A 22,512-nucleotide genomic window follows, 5' to 3' on the forward strand; every position below is an offset into this window, starting at 1 on the left:
GAATTTGTCGCACATTGAAACAAAGTTTTTTTTACGTTTTTTTGAAGTATACTTTACAAACATATATAGACATATATATATATATATCTAAGTAATGCAAATTTGATGAATTATTTCTTTTAATTTGCTTTAAGATAGGACTATACTCTCATTTATTTAAAAAAAAATAAAAGTTAAAAATAATTTTCCAATTTTAGAAAGTGCGCTTTTAGTTTAGACATTTTCCCTCAAAAAAAAAAAAATTTTTAAAAAGTGTAAAAGTTATAAAGTCATAAATGTTTTACTGTTTTGGATCTCTTTAAAGAAAACACAAAAAATCTAACTCAATTAAAAATTAAAAGTTCATGCACCACAAAAAATCTTGCCATTGTGAAATTCAATAAACACACATAATAAACATAAATAAATAAATAAAAGTAAAAATATAAATGTAGACAAATTCTGGTCATTTTCTACCCAAAATAGCAGATGAATCTGCATCAAAAAGCGCCACCAATGCATTTCAGCTAAGTTCACTGCAGATGTACAGCTTTGTTGCAGCATGTCTTTACAACAGTTTGAACAAATGCTTTTTGGCGTGTGTATATTCATGTTTGAATATTTTTAGTAAATGTAGACTCTGTAAAAACTAGTAATTACATTTTTAAACGGCTTTTGTTCTTCAGCAGAGCTTAATCTTAACAATTTATATATATATATTTTTTTACTTTTCAGGGTTTTGAATGTCATCCGTTTTTGTCATTCAAAACATCATTCTCATTACTGAATGAAATATTCGGATAGACGTCCTCAGGTGACATGGTGGCACATATCTCCCTCTCCTCCGCTCTTTTACTAAATTTCTCTTTTTCTGATTTTTTCTCTCCTTTTGGTACTCCCTTTCCGTTTTTTTAATATTTCAGCTTTTTAGATGTACTGGCTCTTTAAAGTGCCCACGGGGGCTTCGAGTCCTTGCTTTTGTCTCCCATTTCCTTCTGAAACAGTTTTTCTTTAACCCTGTGCGGTTCTTCACAGTTGTTGTCTTAGCTCTCTCCCCTCCGTCGCTCTTTTTTCCCCTCTATCTCCCCCTCTTACTTAGTTTTCTCTGTCAGCCAGAGGTCAATGCCACACTTTTTTCTCCTCCGTGCACCAAGGCAGGGGGCATCTTTTTAGTTACTGCAACCTCAAAATAGAAGAGGGGGAGAAAGAAAAATCTTATTTAAGGTTAGGATAAGGGTGTCCTTAAAGATATAGTGGCATACCCACTATCTGACAATTGGAGGGTGTTTTGTATCTCAGGATAAGGATTAGATTATATCAATAAACACTTTGAATGGAGTCTGATTCGAGAATATAGACCAATTTACAAAATGACCTTTCAGAATTGCAAGGACACAGTGTATTATTGAAATTTAGATTGGTAAATATATATATATATATGAATTGTTTGTTTGAAACATAGTTGTTGTGGTTTACAGTTTACCCTAAAATGTGTTAGCTCTGGTGGTGCAGAGGTTTTTCAGTTAAAAAAAAATATTTTCCCAAATAAAAACTTTACTTCTCTTTTATTTTACCAGTTTTCTTAAAATTTAAACTTAATGTTATCTAATACCATTTGTATAATGGGTCAAAATGGACAAATTAAGATTTATGACGGGAATGTTGTCGGGACTAACTGTAAAGCTCTACTAAGCTTTCTAGTCAGATCATTACCCTAAAAAGTTACAGACTGTTGGCTTTGACTAATAAATGATAAAAATGTATGAATTTTCAATTATTTTATTAAAAGACGTCTATTGAGACCCAACAGAGACGATTAAAGGTGTATTTTTGTATGAAATGGGGATTGAAACTTGTTTTTTATGTAGGAAATCTTGCCAGGAGTTTATATTCAGTCAAATGTTTCTTTAAATGTACACAGATGTGTTTCTAGGTTTTAAATTAAAAAGTCATGTCTTGTCTTAGCTAGCGACTGGAAACTTGCGATAGAACTCTGTCTAAACGGGGAGAAGTCTAGATTTGTCCAAGCGGATCCAGGGAGCAGGAGCTCGCTCACCAACACATACTTGAGTCTTGTTGGTTCAGCTCTTCCATTGAGGGTCCGTGTGCTAGCTGGCCATTGTGCGGGCAAGCCCTTTTGTCTGAGTAGCCGAAAACTGGTGATTGCACCTTAGCTACCGCAGTTCAAGCGTAAACAGTGTTTTCATGCCCTACGATATACACTGTTGCCAGTGGACCCCTAAATCCCTGGAACAGCTGAGTCCTAGGGTGTCAAAGATAATGGCGATTTATTGCAGCGCGAAGCTTTCTCACCGCCTCCCCTGCCCCCCTTTCCAATCGTCCCTCCACCCCTCCTTGTCCCTCAAACAGATTAAAATTAAGCTGTAAACATGTGAGGATGGAATTAACACATTTAGTGAGTCTCCTCTTTCCACATCCCATTTTCGCTCCAGAGCGGCTGATCCCTGCTGCCGAACGTGGGTGCAATTTTAATGACTCGCGACGTTTTTGAAGTCCACATGAAAAAAGCGACGCTCGCCGTTTGTGGCGGCGCTAGATATGGCTGGGCCATGGCCGGCGATGATTGGGGGGGAGACACACGCCGCCAACTCGGACTCCAGGCTCTTCGATAGGATCGGTGTCATTTTCCTCTCCACGATAAGACGCCTTGCTGACAAGGTCCGATTAGGAGAAAAAAAAAATCATTATTGCTGCGCCTTTCATCCATCGGGGGTTTACCGATAAACAGCTCACCCACGGCTAGATTTTCTCAGAACAAGATGTTGTGCGTTGAAGCATATATATAGAAAATGTAGTTTAACGTGAAATTTTCGAAATGTTTACCAACCTTATTTTCATTTTAAAACGCAGCAGGAAAACCTTTTTTCCAACATTTAAAATATTTTTAGAGCGCCTCCTTTCTCATTAGCAGAAAACTCAAGCTGTGAAATATTTAAGTCTCCGCTCTTGCCTTAGCTAATCAAACAATTATCAAATAACTTTATATTCTTTTTGAACACAACGCAGTGCACCCATTGTATCAGCCTACAAAAAAAGATCTATTATTCTGTACCTCAAGGAATCGGCTTTACCAAACGTCCTTTAAGAAAAAAAAAAAGAAAGATGCTTTAAATATTGAAGCTTGTACAAGAAAGAGACTGCACTTTAAAATAAAGCACACAAAAGACTGGGCTAGATATTAATAGAAATGATTGCATATATTCTGTATATATTTTTACCTATGTAGTGACTGTAGAACAAAGTTACAAGTATTGTTATGTGCTGGAATGAATTGTATAATGAACCTTTAAAATATACATTTCAATCTAGAATTATCCTTTCAGATTAAGAAAAAAAGAAAAATCTCAAAAATTCACATGAATTTTTCCCCATTTTAAAATGTAAACAGATTAGAATTATTATGTTTAAAAAGGTCCAATACTTCCGTCTTATAATTAAATACTACAGAACTAAATTTTTGCTAGGAGAGCTAATGAAACAGTCAAGTAAAGGTGTAACTGCAGGTTTGTAAATAAAGCTGATTATGTCATTTGTTAAGTGTTTTCTCACGGATTTGAGAAGCAGGCGCCACTTTGGTGGCCCAGCACCAAAAGAATCCTCGAGTCTGATCTTTAGAGGAAGCGGGGAGAAAGAAAGCAAGCGGGAGTAAAGAAGAGAAAGAAACGAAGATGGAGGGGGAGAGATAGAGAGTCGGGACAAACGTGTACTGTGTTACTGGGCCACTCCAGCACCCATGGACTCTCAGCAAGACTCAAAGCTGCACTCGGCTTCAAAAGAAAGCCGTGAAGACTTGTCTTTTTTTTTTTTTTTTGCTTTTTTTATTTTAACAAAAACACTTTTTGCTCCCTTTTGGTAACTGTTATTTGTGTATTTATTTCTTGATGTCCCCGTACCCCTTGCTCTGCCGCTGGAATTCCGTTTGCCATGCTTGCCCTCCCCCCTGTCTTTTAATACCACTGCACTTGAAAATCAAACTGCTCTAAAACAAATTGATGTACTCTTTAATATAGTCATCACATCATCACAGGGTCCTCGCACGACTGCCTTGGTGACAACTGTAGGGCTGCTTAGCTCAACAGCGACGGTTGCCACTTTGTTGGTCGCTTCAATGATTTATCAGAAAAAAGAGGGAGCGATTGTGAGAGTGGAAAAAGGAAAAAAAGAAGGAGGGAGAGAAAGAATCAAATCCCCAGGACCTTGACTGAGTCCCTAGTACCTTTGATTGACCATTTTTAATCAGATTATCTCCATCCTAATAAAGCTGATGGCCTGTGGTGTTGCTCTCTACCTGCCATGTTGTGAACTTTGGACTGGGCTGGGGGCCCTCGGGGCCACAACCTGACCCTCTCCGCTTATCTAAATGGGGCTGAAATCAATCCCTAATAAGCTGTTTTATTTTGTAGGGTTGACTACATACAGCCCTCAGAGTTTCCAAGTTTTGATTTTTTATATTTATGACGTGTAAAGATGGTTTAAATTTCATTGAAGCTTATTTTGATTAAATTGCCATGCTATTTTGTAACAGAGTTGCATTTTTTATAGAAAACTCAAAATCTACATCTACATTCAATATAGTCTTAGATATGTTTTTGCAATTGAAATTATTACCTAACAACTTCTTTGTTATTATACATGTTAAAAAAATAAGATGTTATTCCAACCTTAGTTTTTTATGTGTTATTTTATTGAGTTCTAAATTTTTACTGTTTTATTGCCGTTTTAATATTTAGATTTTTAATACACAGTACCTTGTTTATATGGGATCGTGTTAAGGTACTGTATCAATAATGGGATTGATTAATTAATATACTATGAACGATGGAAAATAAAAAAAGGGTATTTCAACTTTGCAGCTATTGCTTTAAAGTTGATTAAAATCCGTTTTCTTTGGTTTTTCCACTCAGTCAGACCTTGAAGGAACCATCAGTCCGTCAGTTAACATGCAACCATAAAAATAGGATTTAAGAGGTGGAATAGCTATTTGTTGCAAGTGTGATTTCTAGTTTGATATGCCATTTTAAAACATATCATAAATAATTCAAATTCCTTAAAAATATGAAGAGCAGGACCAGATTTTGACAATCCTTTGATTTAACATCACTCTCCAGGTTTGACAAGCCTCCAGATTTGGGCATTTCAAATGCTCTTGACTCAAATATCTTTAAATTGGCTAACTGCATGCCCTACCCCTTTATTTACTGCTCTCTTTAACTAAGCTATCTCTCGTGTTTGCTGGATGCTGTGCAAAGGCTTTTAAGTCAGGGCTCCTCACTAATGAACTTCTATACTTTATTTATGAGACAAACAAGGAACTCTGCTTCTTCAGGGTGAATGTGGGGAAAATAGCTCTGCATGTCCAAAGAGTCTTCTCTAGATCCCCCAGATGGCTCTCACTGCTTTTGGCAAGTCTTTGTTTTCAGCAAATACATGGGTGACATTGAGAAGAGAGAAAAAAAATGTTGAAATATCTATGAATATCTATGATAAAATGGTTTTGTGTCAACATTCTTCTTTTCTTCTTCTAAGAAACAAGATTTATCTTTTTTTTCTTCCTTAAACGTGACCCAGAAGCATCCTGGCTTTTTAAATCCCTTTTCATTAAAAAAGATATTGTAGGCGACGGAGAGATCTATACGTGAAAAGGCTGAGTTTCAACAGAATTGCTTTGTTCAGAATTTGTCCCTTTGAAATAAAGTGCCATTAAATTCTTCTTCCAGCTGGTCAACTGCTTTTTGTTAAGGGTCACTGTGTCACTGCTAATGGAGAATGCAACTTTGAATTACTGCAAAATAATGGCACTAAAATGTTCCCTACACAAAGGAAAAAGCTTAGATGTCATAAAAAAAGGAGAGTTTTGCAACAAAAGTATCCGCAGAATAACTAGATGATTTCTGATTGGAGAAACACTAAATCCTTTAATTAGTCTCAAGATGGAAAGCATGCGCTTTACCTCTTACCTACCTCCAATGTCATTTTAATATTGTACTTAAATAAACTTTTTTTTTATATATCTTTGCGTATTATTTGCAATTTCTTGTTTATATTGCAGACAGAATCACAATAAAACTGGCTTTTGTTCTGGTATAAAATCATTTAAAAAGTATCCGCCAGGAAATATCAGTGCTTAAAGTATAGGAAACTTTCAAGTTAAAGGCACAACAGTTACTAAAAAATGTTTAAAAAACTCCTAAAAGAAATATAAAGTTGGTTATATTTAGGTAAAAGATGCCAAATAAATAACTGTCTAAGTGTAGGACCCCATTGGATATTACAAATGTCTGCTGTTTGTCTGTTATAGAGCGGCGTATCCCCATGTATCTGCATTCCAAAAGCAGATGTATTCCTTCTTTGACCTGAAGACATCAGCATTTCAGGTTGTGCATCTAAGCGAAGGGCCGATATCGACAGCAGAGTAAAGAAGGGGTCACGGATTAAAGACGGGACGAAGCTTCCCCGCCAAACCACAAACGCACCCCACAGCTGGTGTGAGGAAAGCCAAGTGTGTGGGACTGGGGCAGGATAAATGCGCATTGTTCTTAGCTAGCCTCACGCACAGCGGACCAGACAGCCGGCAATGTCACGAGGTCAAGGGGCATGTGGCTGACAACAGCAGGACAAACTGCTGGACCCATGATGTACTGAGCAGTGTTGAGCCGGGACCAAAATTCTCAGCAAAACACCAAGCTGTGAGGCACATGATGGAAAAGAAAGTAACAATGAAAGACACGGTTGAGGAGAGGTGGGGAAAAAAAAAAATTCTACTGGATGTCGCAGAATCCTCAGAATTAAGGTTTTTAAGCAGAGAATGCAGATCATGTTTATGAATTTGTAAATGCATGTCACAAAGGACATCAAAAGCTGAAAGTCCGCATGCGAACCTTCCTTGACTTGAATTATTAAATCTGCCAATGTCGCTTGTACCAGCCACCACTCGATTATAGTGTAAATTGACAAACCTTTTTCAAAACTACAGCGGAAGCCACGAAAAGCTGGTTGGTTCTTCAAGAATAAGCTTTGATATATCTCTGAGGAATAGACTGTGCCTCAATAATGTGGTGACTGTCGGGATGGAAGAAGACAGAAAGAAAAAACATATGCAAACTGGCTCAATCTATTTAAAATCCCAATGATATTTTCTTCTCTATTAAGATTAAACCACCCTTGATAATGAGGAAAAAAGAAGGTTAGACAGATAGTTTATTTGGAAAGTGATATGCTTTTCTTCTCTTTCTTATGCACAACTGAATTAAGAACTTTGGCAGAAATGCTCATAATATTTATTTTCATATACTTTCTATTTATTTGTGCAAAAAAGAAAATAAAGGCCTGATTTGCTTGCATACACAACACAAACAATCGCACGCCGCCATAGTGATGCTTGAATTTTCAGGAGCAGAGCAAGGAGATGCAGCACCCGATCTGTCGCCTGTACACTTCTCCCTCTACCTCCCTGGCTCGTCTTTGATGTTCCCCCCAAAATGTCATCAGTCGTCAAGGAAAAAGAAAATTTTTTTTCTTTTTTTTTTTACCTTCACACCCTCCTCCAACACACACTCATATAAACACACACAAATCCTCCCACTACGCATATGAGCAAGACAATTTGCTGTCGCTCACTCATCCTCGCCAACATCCTCAACTCCCACCCACCAACACCCCAATCTATTCCAATCCATAACAGAATACGCACCAGTTTCCACTGCTATCTGGTAGCCAGCCTCCAGTCTCCGCGATGACCTTTCCAGCCTCTCTGTGTTGTCCAACAGATGCGCTCTCTGCAACAAATGGAGGGGGTAAATAAATAGCAGCAAAAGAAAACAAAAATCAGAAAATAAAAATTGATTGAGTGGGCTGGGACCGATTTCAAAGGAACACATCAACGCTGTCACCTAAACAGAGACCAGTGCCACAGAAATACAACCAGGGTGGAAATAACCTTCAAGGGGTGATGGTATGTTGTATGCTGATGAAAATTCACACACAGACAGACGATGTAATGGAGGCTGCTGCCTCATCTTGGACATAAAAAGAGCAACTGCTTGGAAGTCTTGTTGCCTCACTGCACTGTTTGACAGGCAAGTCCTCAGTTACACAAAGTATTATTACATGATAGCAACTTTTTCTTTTGATTTTAAAAATCCAAAGAAAATCCTGTGGAATCTAAATGACCAAAAAAGATTCAAATTTTGTACATTTCCTTAAACGTTTGCCTATTTTATCAAACATAACTGTATTATCAGTGCAAATAAAAATCAAAAAATAAAATGCTACTATTGCTACAAAATAATAAAAAATGGATCCAGGTGAGAGAGAGAAAAAAAGTTTTTTTTTCTTTTTTAATAATGGATTTCATTGGGTAAACTAAGAAAATACCTGAATGGTAAAAAATGTTAAAATAACAGTTAGATGGTCGTTTTTTTCTTTTGAAAGTTAAATCATAGTTTAGTAATGTACCAAATTGTCATTATTTTATGTTGAGAGCATCATTTCACCCGGTTTGTTAGGAATCCCCTAGGAACCATGTATAGGGCCGTTGTTTTTGCAGATGATTAACTCAAATATAGCAAACAAAAACCTGAAAAGAAACAACCTGTTGACTAAAAGTGTATTTTGTTTTCTTCTATAAATGTCAGATATCTGTGTCCTTAAAAAAACTTAAAAAAAGCTATAACCTGTTCACCCTGATCCTTAAACATACCGTATACATTTAAAAAGATTTTGCTTTTGCCACAGTTTTGGGGTTTTACAATAAATAGTTTTTTAGATAACGTTCACATGATACATTTTTTTTCAACAAATAAAATAAAATACAGTATTTACTTTGTTTAACATGCAACACAGACTCATAGTGGTTTTGACACATTTTTTAAGTTTATTCTCTTTAATTTTATTTTAATAACTGGCCAAGATGTTTCTGGGTTTTTAAGTTGGACATTTTTTTAACATATGTTTTCCCTTAGTGTCAAAATAGCATTCATTTAAAAGAATTTGAAATACATTTACAGTCTAATACATACACAGCATACATAGCTATCTCAACAAACTTTGTAGGAATGTTCAAAATGCTGAACCCAAAGAAGAGTGCGCCCTACAGCTAGATCACAGAAGAGTTAAATGTTTACTCAAATGTTGTTGGTTTTGATGGTCTAACTAAAGTGGCCTGTTAAAAAAACTGATTAGATGTAATAACTCTGATACTCAAAAGCAGCCCAATGAATGACAACCAACCAACTGACTGACAGGGTTGTAAGCATATCACATGAGTGAAGAGGACAGGGGAGGAACTGAAATCTCAGGTCTTGGTTGGGCTGTCAAAATATGTAGCAGTTAATCACTCAGAGGAAATGAAAAATGTTAAAGTAAGAAAAAAAAAAGAAAGAAAGAAAAAAAAGCCAGCGACACACTTTTCAAAGTCTGACAACAAGAGGGACGGGAAAAGAGCAGGGAGGAGAAAACTCCCTCTGAACTTCTTTCCATCCTTCATTTCCTTTTCTTCATGCTGCTGACAGATGTCACTTAAAATTGCAGACACTCTTAATAGTTAAAGATGGGGCAGTGGAAGGACTGAGTGGTTGGAGGGTGAGTAAAGAGATTGATAAAATGTGCAAAAACAGATAAGAACATGGCGATTAGGAATGGACGCAAAAGGATCCTGGGTTTTTGGCACAATGGTTGGTTAGGTTTGTACAGGGTGGGTTACATGGGTTGGAAGATGTAGCAGCCCCAACACAGACAGTGGCAGTGTGCTGGTAGGTGGGAAAATGGTTACCAAATTTGGCCTATAATGAGCCCCTATGGATCAGTAAAGACAGAGCAGACGTATTGACATGCATTGCTTGAAGTAATACACCTAGACCATGGCTGCACTGCTTGTGTGTGCTTGGGAGCATCAGGCAGCCAGGGATACTGACAGAGTAGCATACTCCCTGGGTTCTTCAAAGAGCTCAAGTGATTAGTATGTTATCATTACCATTCGAAACGTGATTTTCCTATTCCCTCTCGGCAAAGGTGACACGTCTCGGGGAGACGGCCGGTAGACTTGCTACGATGGAAAGCCACTTCAAAGCTTTCTCCTCCTGAATTTCTCCCTCTCTCTTCTCTCTCTCGTTCCGACTTCTTTTAGGGCCAGGGGGAAGGGAGGGTGAGGATGGGAGTGTGCGGAAGGTGGGAGAGGGTCTGGGGGGAAGATGGGGGGCTCATAGTGGCAGCAGAGTATATGTCTGTAGGATCATTAGAATAATGTAAAACGAGTTTGGCAGTGAAAGAACCTGAAGGTAAGGGTGAGAGTTCAGCTACTAATAATCTGATAATGGCACAATGATGGCCTTAATAATGGAACAATCTGACCGTGTACAGGAGATGACACAATGAAAAGTAATGAAAAATAGCTTCCAGAATTAAAACTAAGCATCTTTCACCACAGGGTAGACTGGTAAACTGACTCAAGAAAAACTGTTAAGATTTACAAATTGTACACTGTAGTTGAGCTCGTGTTCAAGAGTTAAAGTCCCACTCAGATCATCCTTTGATCTATTTTAAAAGCCGTCCCCAATGGTCTTTTAGTTACGATTATGCCATTTTAGTCAAAACAAAACAAAAAAAAACCTATTTCGTTTTCTAAAACAGTTTCTGCAGCACGGCAAAAATTCATTGAAAATTCCCTTTGTAGTTGTTGGCGTATGCCTGCCCTCATTTTCCATCATCCCTTTGTTAACACTCTCCGGCTAGCTTACAGCCCTTCGCAACCCCAACCTACGGAGCTATATACCCGTACAGTTCTGAGCTAGATGCCAGCTCGGATGAGGTAAACAAAGACGTTCATGTATCTATTTGTCTGTAAGTGGATGCATCTGAATGTAGTAGATCAGGGAGCTTTTGGCCTGCCAACTGGACCACCTACGTCACATCTACAAGCTTTTTTCATCAGCATTTTTTCATCTATTCCTGATTCACAACGATTTGAATAAAGATATACTCAGCAATTCAATTTTTAGCTTAATTTTCTTCATATATGTCCCCATTGTGAGACAAATACCACAAGAACATGTTAAAAACACCAAAAACATAATTGTTATTAGAGTAGGGGGTTGAGAACCCTTTTCCTCCAAATCCCAAAGGTTCTAAGCAGGGTTAAAATCTTTACTATGTTTCAGCCATTTCATAGTGGAAAATTATTTTCATGATTTCCAAAATGCTTGTCAATTAAGACTCCAACAGACTCAAGTGCACTAGTCACTGGTAATCAAGAATGCACTAGTCATCCAGAATCATGGTCTTTTAAGACAAAGAAATGGAACGTCAGTTATTTTGGTACATCACTGATGTCCAACGTTTTCTTGGCCGACTTTACCAACCCCATATCATAACACTGCCACCACAGGTTATTGACATATCGGTAGCATCTCATAACTAGTGTTTCTTCTAACATATGATGAGGTAAAACTAAACTCACACATTAACACATGAACTTTTTAAGTGAAGTCGAGTCAATAAAACTATGGGCAATAAATTATTCCCCTTGCAAACATTACTATTTTATACACCAGTTATTTTTGATTCATGAGTGATGGAAAATGCTCCAATGTTCACGAAATGTTATGCTGTTAATATTCTTCTTTTATCTGGGAAGGATTTAAATGCTTTGCAAAACTGATGGTTCATCATTTTTCTTTTAGATTCTTGGAATTTATCCTTTTTTGTGGCTTGCGTGCTTCTGATCTTGAACCCGTTTGAAATAAGGTAAACTTTCTTTCTTTGGAAAAGATTTCTGTTAAACACGGAGGTGTTAAAAACCATAAAATATTCATTTAATCTGTAAAAATTGTATTAACACCTATAATAATCACTGTGGTGTTTTTAAAACTAATAGATTTTTGAGTTTCAAACATGCCCTTGACTTTAAAAACGAAAAGATTTTATCAAATTATATACTTGATTGGACTGTGAAGTTTCAAAATAAAAGGATTTAAATTCAGGTGATGAATATAGTGAATCTGTGAGTGCACTGGAACACCCCACTACTGCCATTTCTACCTATGGAAGCCTTTTTATCTGACACCTACATTTTGAACAAAGATCTTCTTAGGAACAAAAAGATGTTGTTTTTTTTTCTGTTGTGCTTTTTGCATCAAGAAACCCTCCTCAGTTGTAAGTTATTAACAGGGAGCCCCAGAACAATGCTGCTGTAGCTCAAAAGAAATCTCTCTCCTCTTTTTGCATTCTCCTGCCTTTTTTCAATATCAAACACAGGCAGTTACTATCACAATTTTCCAAAGTTCAGATGATTTTCTTATTATTCCAATAAGGGTGGGGGAGAGTCAAAGTGAATAATGATGACAGCTGTGATTCAGACTGACTGTGTGATCTTCTGTGCCGTTTGTTTGGGACTTGTAAGACGAGGAATTACAAGTGTCAAACAGCTGTGAATATAGGTGCTAAATATTTAAACATGTTTCTCAGCTGCAGGAGGAAAAAAAATGTAGTTTTTTAAAAGCAAGACATAAGTGAGTATAAGCTGTGCCAGCCTTTCCTTCAAATGCAGGAGCAGGAGGGTGGAAAACAGCAATAAAGATGAAGGCGTTAGATCAAGTCAGTGTGAGAGGAGTGGACAATCCCAAAAAAAAGGGGAAAAAAACACACAATGAGATCACTAGAGATCCTTTCTGAACCCCAGGGTGGCAGGAAGTGGATAAAAATATAAAAGATTAAAAAGTAAAAGTTAAAAAATGTTCCTTATTCTAGAGAAATACAAATTTGAAGTAAATCCATATTTTAGGAAAGTACAAAAAGCTTTTTTTTTTTTTTTAAACAATCGTATGATTAAAATGAATCAGTTGCAGCTAAAAGCTGTTTTTTTTTTACTAAAGAGTAACTTTTCCATTGTCGATTTCAATTGAATGGCAAAATATAGAATTGGTTGTGTTCACTCAATCTATAACTTATTTAGAAGTAAACTATTTACCAGAATGTTATAGTAAATATGTAGGCAATACTTTGCAAATATTACAGTTAACCCTTGTGCTATGTTAGATGACCCCACCCTTACCATGACAAAGGTGGATAAAGGTGGAAAGATTTCATGTAATCATGGACACCAGTGAGGTTCACAGATCATTGAAGAAAAAAGGTTCAGCGCACTGTCTGGTGGGTCTAGATGACCCAACTCCCAATGTTAAAGTGCCTAGGACAGCACAAGGGTTACTTGAGCTGTAATGTAAGCGATTGATTGTAAGAGTCATTTAGCTATATCACAAAGCAAATTAGTTTTCTTTTAAACAAAAGTTACTAAGCAACTGTTTTTAAAGAGATTGAAGCAAAACCTAAGTTTTGCAGCTGTTTGTCCGATAAAGAAATAGCGGGACAGAGAAAAGTAAAAAATATATCTATACCTTTTATAGAAAGTACAGGGAAAAACATATGCAATAGCACAAAACCAATGTGAAATATTTAGGTTTTAGATCATTTAATTCCAAATATAGAAATTAGCTTGGTTTTTGCTATAATACTTCTTACATTTATCCAATAAATTAGGACCCAACTGACTGTTATCTTGTCAGGTAAGACACCAACATCTTCACAAAGCCACTTTTATAAAATAATTAGGTTTTACTATTTGAAATAGAAGCTGTATATTTTCAATGCAAAATCCTATGTCATAATTCGGTATATTGCATAAAAAAATACACCCTTACACTATCATGTATAGCTTTTTAATACACGATAGTAAGCCAAAAAACCCTCTATTGCTCTTTTGGACAAAGTGAAGGATACAAATTAATCTACCCCATTCAGAAAAAAATGAAAAACGTTTTTAAAAATTGACAGTCCCACTTGAAAATAAGAAGTAGTTTGACTTCTGATCATTGCTGGGCTCTGAAATTAAAGTTACATTAAGCCGCACTGAGTTTCCTAGTATTTGTCTTCAAATGGGTGCATCAATAAGAAAATCTCATCTTCACTCTGTAATATGTAAGGGAGATGGAGCTGGGAAACTGGCCCTTAATGAACTCATTATCTGTGGTTTGGCCTTGAAGCTGTTCAATCAGACATGCAAAGTGTCCAAATTAACTGATTTAAATTTTCTACCAGACTGGAGAGGGCAAATGGAAATTTCAGTGGGAAAGCAGAATTTAAATTGTTAAAGGAGGGAAGCACTTACCTCTTCACGCAACTTTATCAACTGCATCATGAAAGCCAAAAGAAGAGAGAAAATATAGAAAGAGTGAAGGACAGATAAAAGCAGGAAAAAAAAGGCAAGTAGATCAGAATAAAAGCAGACTTAACCCTAGACAATTTTTTGTGTTTGCATGTTTAATGTGTTTGTCGAGGCTTTTTCCAAATGTTAAACACAACTAAACATGCCATTTTAATAGACTATTTCGAACAAAGATCAAGTCCTGTTGCTGTCACATTAAACAAGAGACCAGATCACTCAGCAGGCATTTCAAAATAAAGTGTTAAGGAAGTCAAACCTCAGAAGATCAGACAGCAATGCAGAAGATGAAAAATAATTTCAAGAGATGTTTACTCTTTCAAATTAAATTGCAATAGTTTTACCTCTATTTGCTGATGATATGATATCAATATTTCATTCAACTTCTCAATCTGAGTGGGAGTGCTGTTCAGGTTACACACAGAAAGTCATGTAAAGCTACGCTTGTAGACAGTGCTGCTTAGTATTGGGACAACCACAAATGATGAAAAATGAATCTTAGCATGGTAATACATTTTTGATGATAGAGAATTGCAAATGTAAAGTGAAGTAAATAAAAAATGCAATTCCTATTCCCCATCCTGGAAAGGCGTGCATCTCTGATAATAAAACAGACATTTGAGGGAGGCCTTTAATCCCATTTGAAATTAATTATGCCTATCACAATTAAAAAGGTTACTTCACTGGCACGTCTAACTGTTAGGACTGAAAAAAAGGAAATATTGTTCTTTGGTAAGAATGCAACATTATTTGGTTTTTCATTTATTTATGTTTAGTTAAATGTTTCCGGACCAAACATAAAAATATTACAAAAAGTACAAACTTGTTTGTTTTTTAAATTTTTGGGATTGTGCAAAAATTACAAGCAATACCTTATTATTGATTAGATTTTTTTTATTGCTAAATTCAAATTCTAATCCTTGCTTAAAAGTAAAAAAAAAAGGTTCCTATTCAATGATAACTTTTTATTTTTCTCATCCTCAAAGTCATAGATTTAAAATTGAATTAATATATATCTAATATTTTGGCATCCTATTCTATATTTCTAATCTTGATCTCTAATTTTAGAACTTCTAATGGTAAACTTAAATAATGTATCATTAATGTATAATGCCCTTATATAAAGTATTTCAATTTTCTTTTTTTTTATGTTTCCTCTTAATTCCCAATAACAAAAAAAAAAATAGCAGCATCCTTTTGTTAACCACATAAAATATAAAAACTACTTTAGAACTGGAAATATTCCTCAACAATACGATGTTGCACTTTGGAGTGGAAACAGTTTTTTCTCTCCAAGTTAAGCATCAAGTCCCTGCTAAGAATGTATTATGGAAGAGGCCAAAGTTTAAAACGACACAGTGGATGTGGGTATTCGGGTCTTGAACAAACACACCAGATCCTGCGATCCCTCACCCCAGCGCTGGCATCAGTCAATGGATACCACACAAAACTTGTTCTAGCTTATTTGTGCTGCCTGACTGATTGTAAGTCCTCGTGGAGGATGTGTTCAAACTATATGAGCTGCTTTTATTGCGTCTCTTCTCGTTGCTTTGCCTCCTTTTCCTTTGGCATGTATTCTTCAATATGGCGAACAACGCTCATGTTGCTCAAGAGATATACTGCAGAAAATACAGAACATTGTAAATGGTCTAATTACTCTTGCATGAGCGCCTATCCTTGTGTTTTTGTGACGCCAGCCAGCGTTCAAAATTGCACTGCTGCAATTTTTCTGTTATGATAATCAGCATTCTTTTTTTTTTTTTTTTCAAACAAAAGATTTTTTTTTTTTCATTCAACTCTGAATTTGATACAAGTGGTAATCTTCTTCCTTTGTAGCCTGAAAAATCTGGTCGGTGCCGGCTCAAACCAGCACAATCTCTTGTGGCCAAGCCTTCTGCTGTGACTGAAATCGAAACTATTCCATAGTGTTCGTGTGTTAAAAACGTGTGTGCATTTGTTGCTTTGTGCTTGGCGTCTTGTGTGCATAGAAACATTTGAGCGTGAACTGCATGCAGAGGAAACAGAAATGTGCAACGGTAGCCTTGCACATTATTAAAAAAAAAAAAAAAAAAGAAGAGTGATAGTGCCAATTCAGTCTCTGCCCGCATACAGATAACGAAAAAATGCCGAACTCTATTAAATTGTCCTTTAGCCATTATCGCAGGGCCAAGACGCCATTTTTAGAACTTATGACGGGTCCCTATTTTCTTAGCAATAAATCCTTGCCATGTAACCAACAGATTTGTGACTGGTAATGATCTGCTCAGCCAAGGCTATATGAAATGATCCTAACCTCTTTCAGATCGTCAGGAATTAAATTGACCGACTTGCCCCGGCCCCCACCATTTCCCCTTTCCTATCGCTCCCGTCTTAGATAAAAAAATAAAAAAAAGGGAGACAGAAAAAAAAGCAAAACCCTGAAGTTCAGAGTACTCCACTCACAGCAAGACCGAGACAAGTTTATCTCCATAAGTTTAAAAATTACAACCAGGCACATTTGACACCTTGAGAAAAAAACTGAAAAATATATATTTCATCTACTTACCTTCTATGTGGACATGACATGAAATCCTTCTGTTTATATATGTGAGTAAATATTTGAGAGAATTCTGGAATTTTAATTATCACATTTTATGATTATTATTATTAATATTGTTATTGCCTGTTATAACCATTTTCCAATAATTTAGTTATTCTATCCTACTTTACAAAAGGAGGAAAAAAAGCTAAATTATAAATTGAGCAATTTTTTATATATCCGACATTGTGTTATTTTCACATCCTACTAAATCAAAGTTATTTATTTAATAGTTCTTATAATTACATTATAGTTTTTTTTTCCCTTTTTAAATAATGCACAATTTTAAAAATGTTCTTAAAATTTTTAGATAGTAATTCTTTATTCTGATGTTATAGGTTTGAGTAAACCCCAAAATATTGCTTTATTTTAGATGAATGCAAATACTATTTGCAAACATATTTAAATATTATTTTGGGAATAAATAAAATAGGGATATCTATTTTAATTTAATTTTAATTTTTTACCAGGAAAAGAGGTTTTAAAAAGAAAATCCACGTGATATTAAATGTGGCATACTAAAAGCAAATCTTAGCATCTATATGCAATTTTACTTTATTGCTGACATAATTGGTCTGAAATGTGCATATCAGATCTGTCCAGGGTCTACCCCGCCTGCATCCTGCAATTTTTCCATCTTGGCTGGGAAGACACACACGTCCCTAAGATGAGCAGATGACGGGTCACTTTTGAAATGATAATAGAAGAGATATTCGACAAAAAAAGCGGAGAAAGAGCAGTTTCATTTGTCTTTGTAGGGCTGTGAATCATCGCAATATACTCACACGAAGAACTGTGAGATCCAGAAAAACACAAGATTTCTTTTTGTCCTTTGTGTGTGTGCGTGTGTGTGTGTGAGGGGGGCGTGCGCTCGCAGCATTTAGTTTTATGTGAGGGAGTTCAACTGATTTCCACACAAAGTAGCCCATGCACACTGACAGCTAAGTCTAAAGGAAATATATTTGGAGTCACACGACCTTATTATAGGACTGCTGGTGTACAAGCAGCAACTTTGCACAAGAGCACTCAGAAGTGAAGAGTAAATATTTATTACAGCTCAGCATTTATTCAAATCATTATCAAAAAACCACACCTAAAATATTTTTCAAGTAGAAAAATATTTTTAATTTTAAATAAATATAGGTGATTTCCCCTTTGTGGGATCAATACAGTTTTATTATTTCAATTCTATTTCAAATCTGTGACAAAAAAATTATTTTGTGATATCTCTGTATAAATTGATTGCTCTTGAGTATTTCTAGTCCTATTTTTAGAAAAATAATGTTAAGAATATGGTAAATGCAGGAACATGTGGATTAGAATAAATGATATGTGAATTTAAAAGTAAAAAAACAAAGTATTCAAAGAGCAAATGTGAGACAGTAGTTTATAATAAAAAACTTCATTTTAGGCATCAACCAGAGAAAAAAAATGTAGCGGTTGGATTTTTTGTGTTTATTTTTGAGTATGTGTACCTTGATCATGATGGCCCATTGTGCGTCTTATCCGACACTCGGCTGGAGAACAGCTGTGGGAAGGTTGGAGTGTGGGGACTGGGGTCGCGCATTGAAATTTGTATAGAATTGTGTTTACATGTGAATGTTTGTGTGGAAATGTGTGTGTGTGTTGGCCATAATCTGGCTTTGGCCAGATACTGGTCCTATATGCCCTGAACCCACTCACTGGCAAGCCAGCTTTGCATTAAACAGTGTTTCTTCCACATGACTTGGTGACAATAGTGTGGTTTTAGCTCAAGATGGCCCCTGTGAGGGCCCCCACTTCTTCACCCTGGGGGCCAGTCAGCCACCCACACTGGTGTTGTTTGGGCCCCTGATTAGCGCCTCACCTGGCCCTCTGAGGAGCCGCCATCATCCCCAAGGAGCTCGTGGCGCACCTCATCACTGTAGGCAATACGTGACCTTTTCTGCAAAAAGGGGAGATGAGGGAGAAGGACAAAAAAAAAAAGAGGAGAAAAAAAACAGACAGAAAAAATATGGTTTAGTACTGTTGAAAAATAAAGTCACAACAGGCATTCTTTAAGCACGAGAGCCCCCTAATGGAACTAGGTGACAAACGGAGTGACACCCTTGGAGGTTGCGTGCGCATGTGAGCGAGTTACTGTTTGTGCACTCTTACAAGAAATGTACTGACAACAAGCAGATGTCTAGGTCTGTGACCAGGAATCCTTCCAGGGTCTACCGTGCAGCTCAAACGCGGCGAAAAGACGGCCCCCATCACCTTGCCCACTTAAACAAATACAAGTTGAGGGACACCATCTTGTGCGCGTGGTGAGGCAGTGGAGAAGGGGACAGAGGAAAAGAACCAGGGAGATGTAATATGAGGAAGAATCACTTGTCAGAGCTAAATCTTTTCTGGGGGTCTGTCACCGCTGTCATCCCAGTGCACTGGCAGCCTCTGTGATAGCACCAATGCGGTGACTCAGACAGGGAATAATTCATCACCCATAGGCGGCCCATCGGATTTAGGGTTCCCTTTCTCTGCCTCGCACACACAAACACTATCACACACTCCCTCCACATAGGCTACAATGAAATCAAACCATGTCCCACAAAGAAAAAGGAAAAAAAAACACCCAAAAAGACAAACCCTCAGACACACATTTCATAGACACTTCAAAAGTGTGCCACCTCCGTTGCTAGAAGAATGGGCTGCCGTTGTACCTCTTGTTTACAGACACCCGACCCATGGAAAAACAGCCTCTTAGCATGCCCTCTAAACTAAATAAACACCAGCAGCAGACACAGAAAGTGTTTACCAAGCCTCCTTCGCTTTCTCTCAGTGTCTTGACAGGGTTTCTAGGAGGGCTGCAGGAGGTGGGCAAAATCAAACGCGAGCACCAGCAGAGAAATGAAAATATCGGCTCTCCCCAACACAATTTGGTTTTAGTTTTATTGCCTTTTTTTTTTTAAATTGACTTGGAGAGAAAAAGAAGAAGAAAGGAAAAAAAAAATAAGTCCAGACGTTTTATTTTTATAACACATTGAAACGGAAGAAATAAAAACAAACACGGGGAATCGGTGCACAATTACCGAGTGGAAACATGCTTTTCCACAAAGGCGCTGTTCTTTTTTACCATCCTTCTAGTAGCAGTCAAAGATGTAAAAAGTTGTTTTATGTATATATACATATTCAAAGAGGGGAAAAAAAGAATAGTATAACCTCCGAAGTCTTGATTTCAAGTTTTATGATTGAACCAATCACATCAGGCATCAGCCTTTTTTTTTTGCTTCTCCTCATAATCTGGAGCACCGAGTGGAAAGTCAGGGTTGATGTGATTTGGATGTTATTATCGTGATAGTGAGGACCACCGTCCTCTGGAGTAATTACCGGCTAGGCAGAGGGCCTGATTGACCCAGACCACAAAAATCCATTAGATAAAGAGCGCACCCAACAACACTTCTCCACAGGGACCCCAGCCAAACGGCGAGCGTCGACTGACAGGAAGAGGAGAAGATGAGCTTCATAAACCCGCAACAAAAATGAAGCTGAAATCTGGAGTTTTACTTCTCAGAAGTTTGCAAAAGCATTTGTTCTTTCTTTTTTTAAATTTTAACATTAAATAACTTAAAAGCTGAATGGTAAATGGATTTTTAAATGTATAAATAAGGCATAAAAAGGTCTTAATTAATTAATTTAACATACATAAAAATAAATCTGAAAGATCATCCTCTTCAACATATTTTGGTATTCAAAAAAATCCACAAAACAAAAAAGGACTGCTATTTTATTATGTTTGAAACTGCTGAAATACTAAATGTACAATAAAATAAATTTAATCAATTGATGTCTAATTAACTTTCACTTTTATTTTTTAATATTGACCTTTTCAGCTCTACCTTCTGTTCAAGGGGAGTTTATATGTCTCTGCACTTTTTTAGGTTGCTTTTTCTTTTTTTTTTAAACAGCAATTTTTTTTAAATACTAGATTAAGGGATTTACATCAGACGAACACACGTTTTACCAGGAAAAAAAACACCCACTCCTTCCATTTAAGTCAAGTTTTATCTTTAAAAGATGCAGGGCAACTTAAGGGGGAGACGATTTCACCAGTAATTGAGACAAGGAATCCTGGGAGAAGCATTGATTTGAATGTCGAGGTTTACGACGCTTTCACACAATGTGCAGGAAGTTCTTTGTTGTTGCCGGGTTTTTTTTTTACTAGGGTGTTTCTAAATAGCTGTTTGTTACAGATGAACATATGAGGGCTTTCTGCAATGAGAAGAGAGAAGATAAAGAGTACAAAGAATGGAAAATGTCAGAAATAAAAGCGCCTCTGCAACTTCCCCTGTACCTACAGTATTCACTCAGATTTTGGAGTCCCCCTCTGGAAAACAACAGATTCCAGAGCGATTAAAGATTTTCTTTTTGATGTACAAATGTAAGCAGGTGTGATGCTGACTGCTCCATGTGGTTGCAAATTTTGATTACAAGTTTGGATGTCAAGGTAAATGACAAAAAGCTCGATTTTAGGTCAGGAGAGCAGACGGTTTTTTCTTAACAAATGAAGCTTTTTAAACCAAAAAAGAAAGAAAAAAAAGTAAAACCTGCGAAAGGGATGTTTCTATTTACAGAACGAGGAAACAAAGCTCTGCAACTGAGGACATCTAATCAAGCTGGGTAATTTAAAAGAATGAAAGCTTTAAAAAAAAAAAAAAAAAGATTCTTGCGCAGAAAATGAACAATAAAAAAAAGAGGTGCTTTTTAAATCCTTTTCAAAGGCCTGTCTTTTGTCTGTTGTTTTAATCTTGGGTGAAAACTTGCTACTATTCCCGGAAGCCTGCAGGGGAAGTACAAAGGTACATCTTAACTTTATGCAAAGTGGCCTACCTTTAAAACCCTACACATCCTGTCAAATGTGGCGATGGAGGTGCTGGTGTCCTGTCAAAAACACACGTTTTTACCTCTGCTGACATGATCGCAGATAAAAAAAAAAAATACTCATCTGTGCCTGTCAAGGTATTATTACATATGCATGACGGAAAAAAAAAAAAAATCACATCAGATATGCTAATAACTTTAGCATAAACTGCAAAAAAAAAAAAAAATCGCATTCATCTAATTATAACTTTTGGTTGTGGGCATGTTTAGAAAGAAAAATAGCTACTTTATTTTGTCTCCTACTAAACCCCAGACTTTAAAGAATAATTGTGAAGGGGCTATTTACATAGAATATATTTACTAGTATAAAGTAAAATGATATTTTTCATAAAAACGTGGAAATACGTTGTATTTTAAATGCCCTCCAACTCTCCTCTTTGCTTCCTGCGTCGTACAACAAATGTCACAAAGACCAGTGGAATAAATCTGGCGCTAGAAAGCAGATAAAATGTAAACAGTTCATTAGATGGGAAATAAAAGGCTTAAAAAATACCCAGGGGCAGAGTGTAATGAGGGGCCCTGAAGTTCCTCTGCAGACGCTTATTCCCTTTACTTTCCAAAGCTTTTCCCTTTTTCACTGTGCACACATGGCTGGTGGCATAGCATGAGGAATAATTAACTGCATTAAAATTAAAATGCTGGGCTCCATCGCGTGCTTCTTCACCAGTAGGGGAGTAACCGGCTGCGTTATGGTTAATACGTCTGATGTCCATCTCAATGTGAAGCTGGATTTTCTGTTTTTTTTTTAATTTTTCTATCATTAGTTTCTCGAAGAATGAGCGAATCGAACGGAACTAAGCAATTACCTAAATCGTTAGGCGAG

At 36.6% G+C, this 22,512-nt stretch overlaps 1 protein-coding gene across 4 annotated transcripts in view; it reads right to left on the bottom strand.

The window, feature by feature from the left end:
* The window catches only part of vti1a (vesicle transport through interaction with t-SNAREs 1A), a 104,831-nt gene that overhangs the window by 66,610 nt on the left and 15,709 nt on the right, over positions 1 to 22,512 (bottom strand). For 2 of the 4 annotated variants that reach the window (XM_004080388.4, XM_011488208.3), the window contains exons 4-6: positions 18,637 to 18,714; positions 14,159 to 14,179; positions 7,691 to 7,775 (exon numbers count right to left, since the gene is read on the bottom strand). In XM_004080388.4, coding sequence (XP_004080436.1) covers positions 7,691 to 7,775; positions 14,159 to 14,179; positions 18,637 to 18,714 — 184 coding nt within the window. The remainder of the gene's footprint in view (positions 1 to 7,690; positions 7,776 to 14,158; positions 14,180 to 18,636; positions 18,715 to 22,512) is intronic. The other 2 variants (XM_004080387.4, XM_011488209.3) reach the window with 1 other exon arrangement.

The sequence above is a fragment of the Oryzias latipes genome, chromosome 19, assembly GCF_002234675.1.
Source record: "Oryzias latipes chromosome 19, ASM223467v1".
Classification (NCBI taxonomy): domain Eukaryota; kingdom Metazoa; phylum Chordata; class Actinopteri; order Beloniformes; family Adrianichthyidae; genus Oryzias; species Oryzias latipes.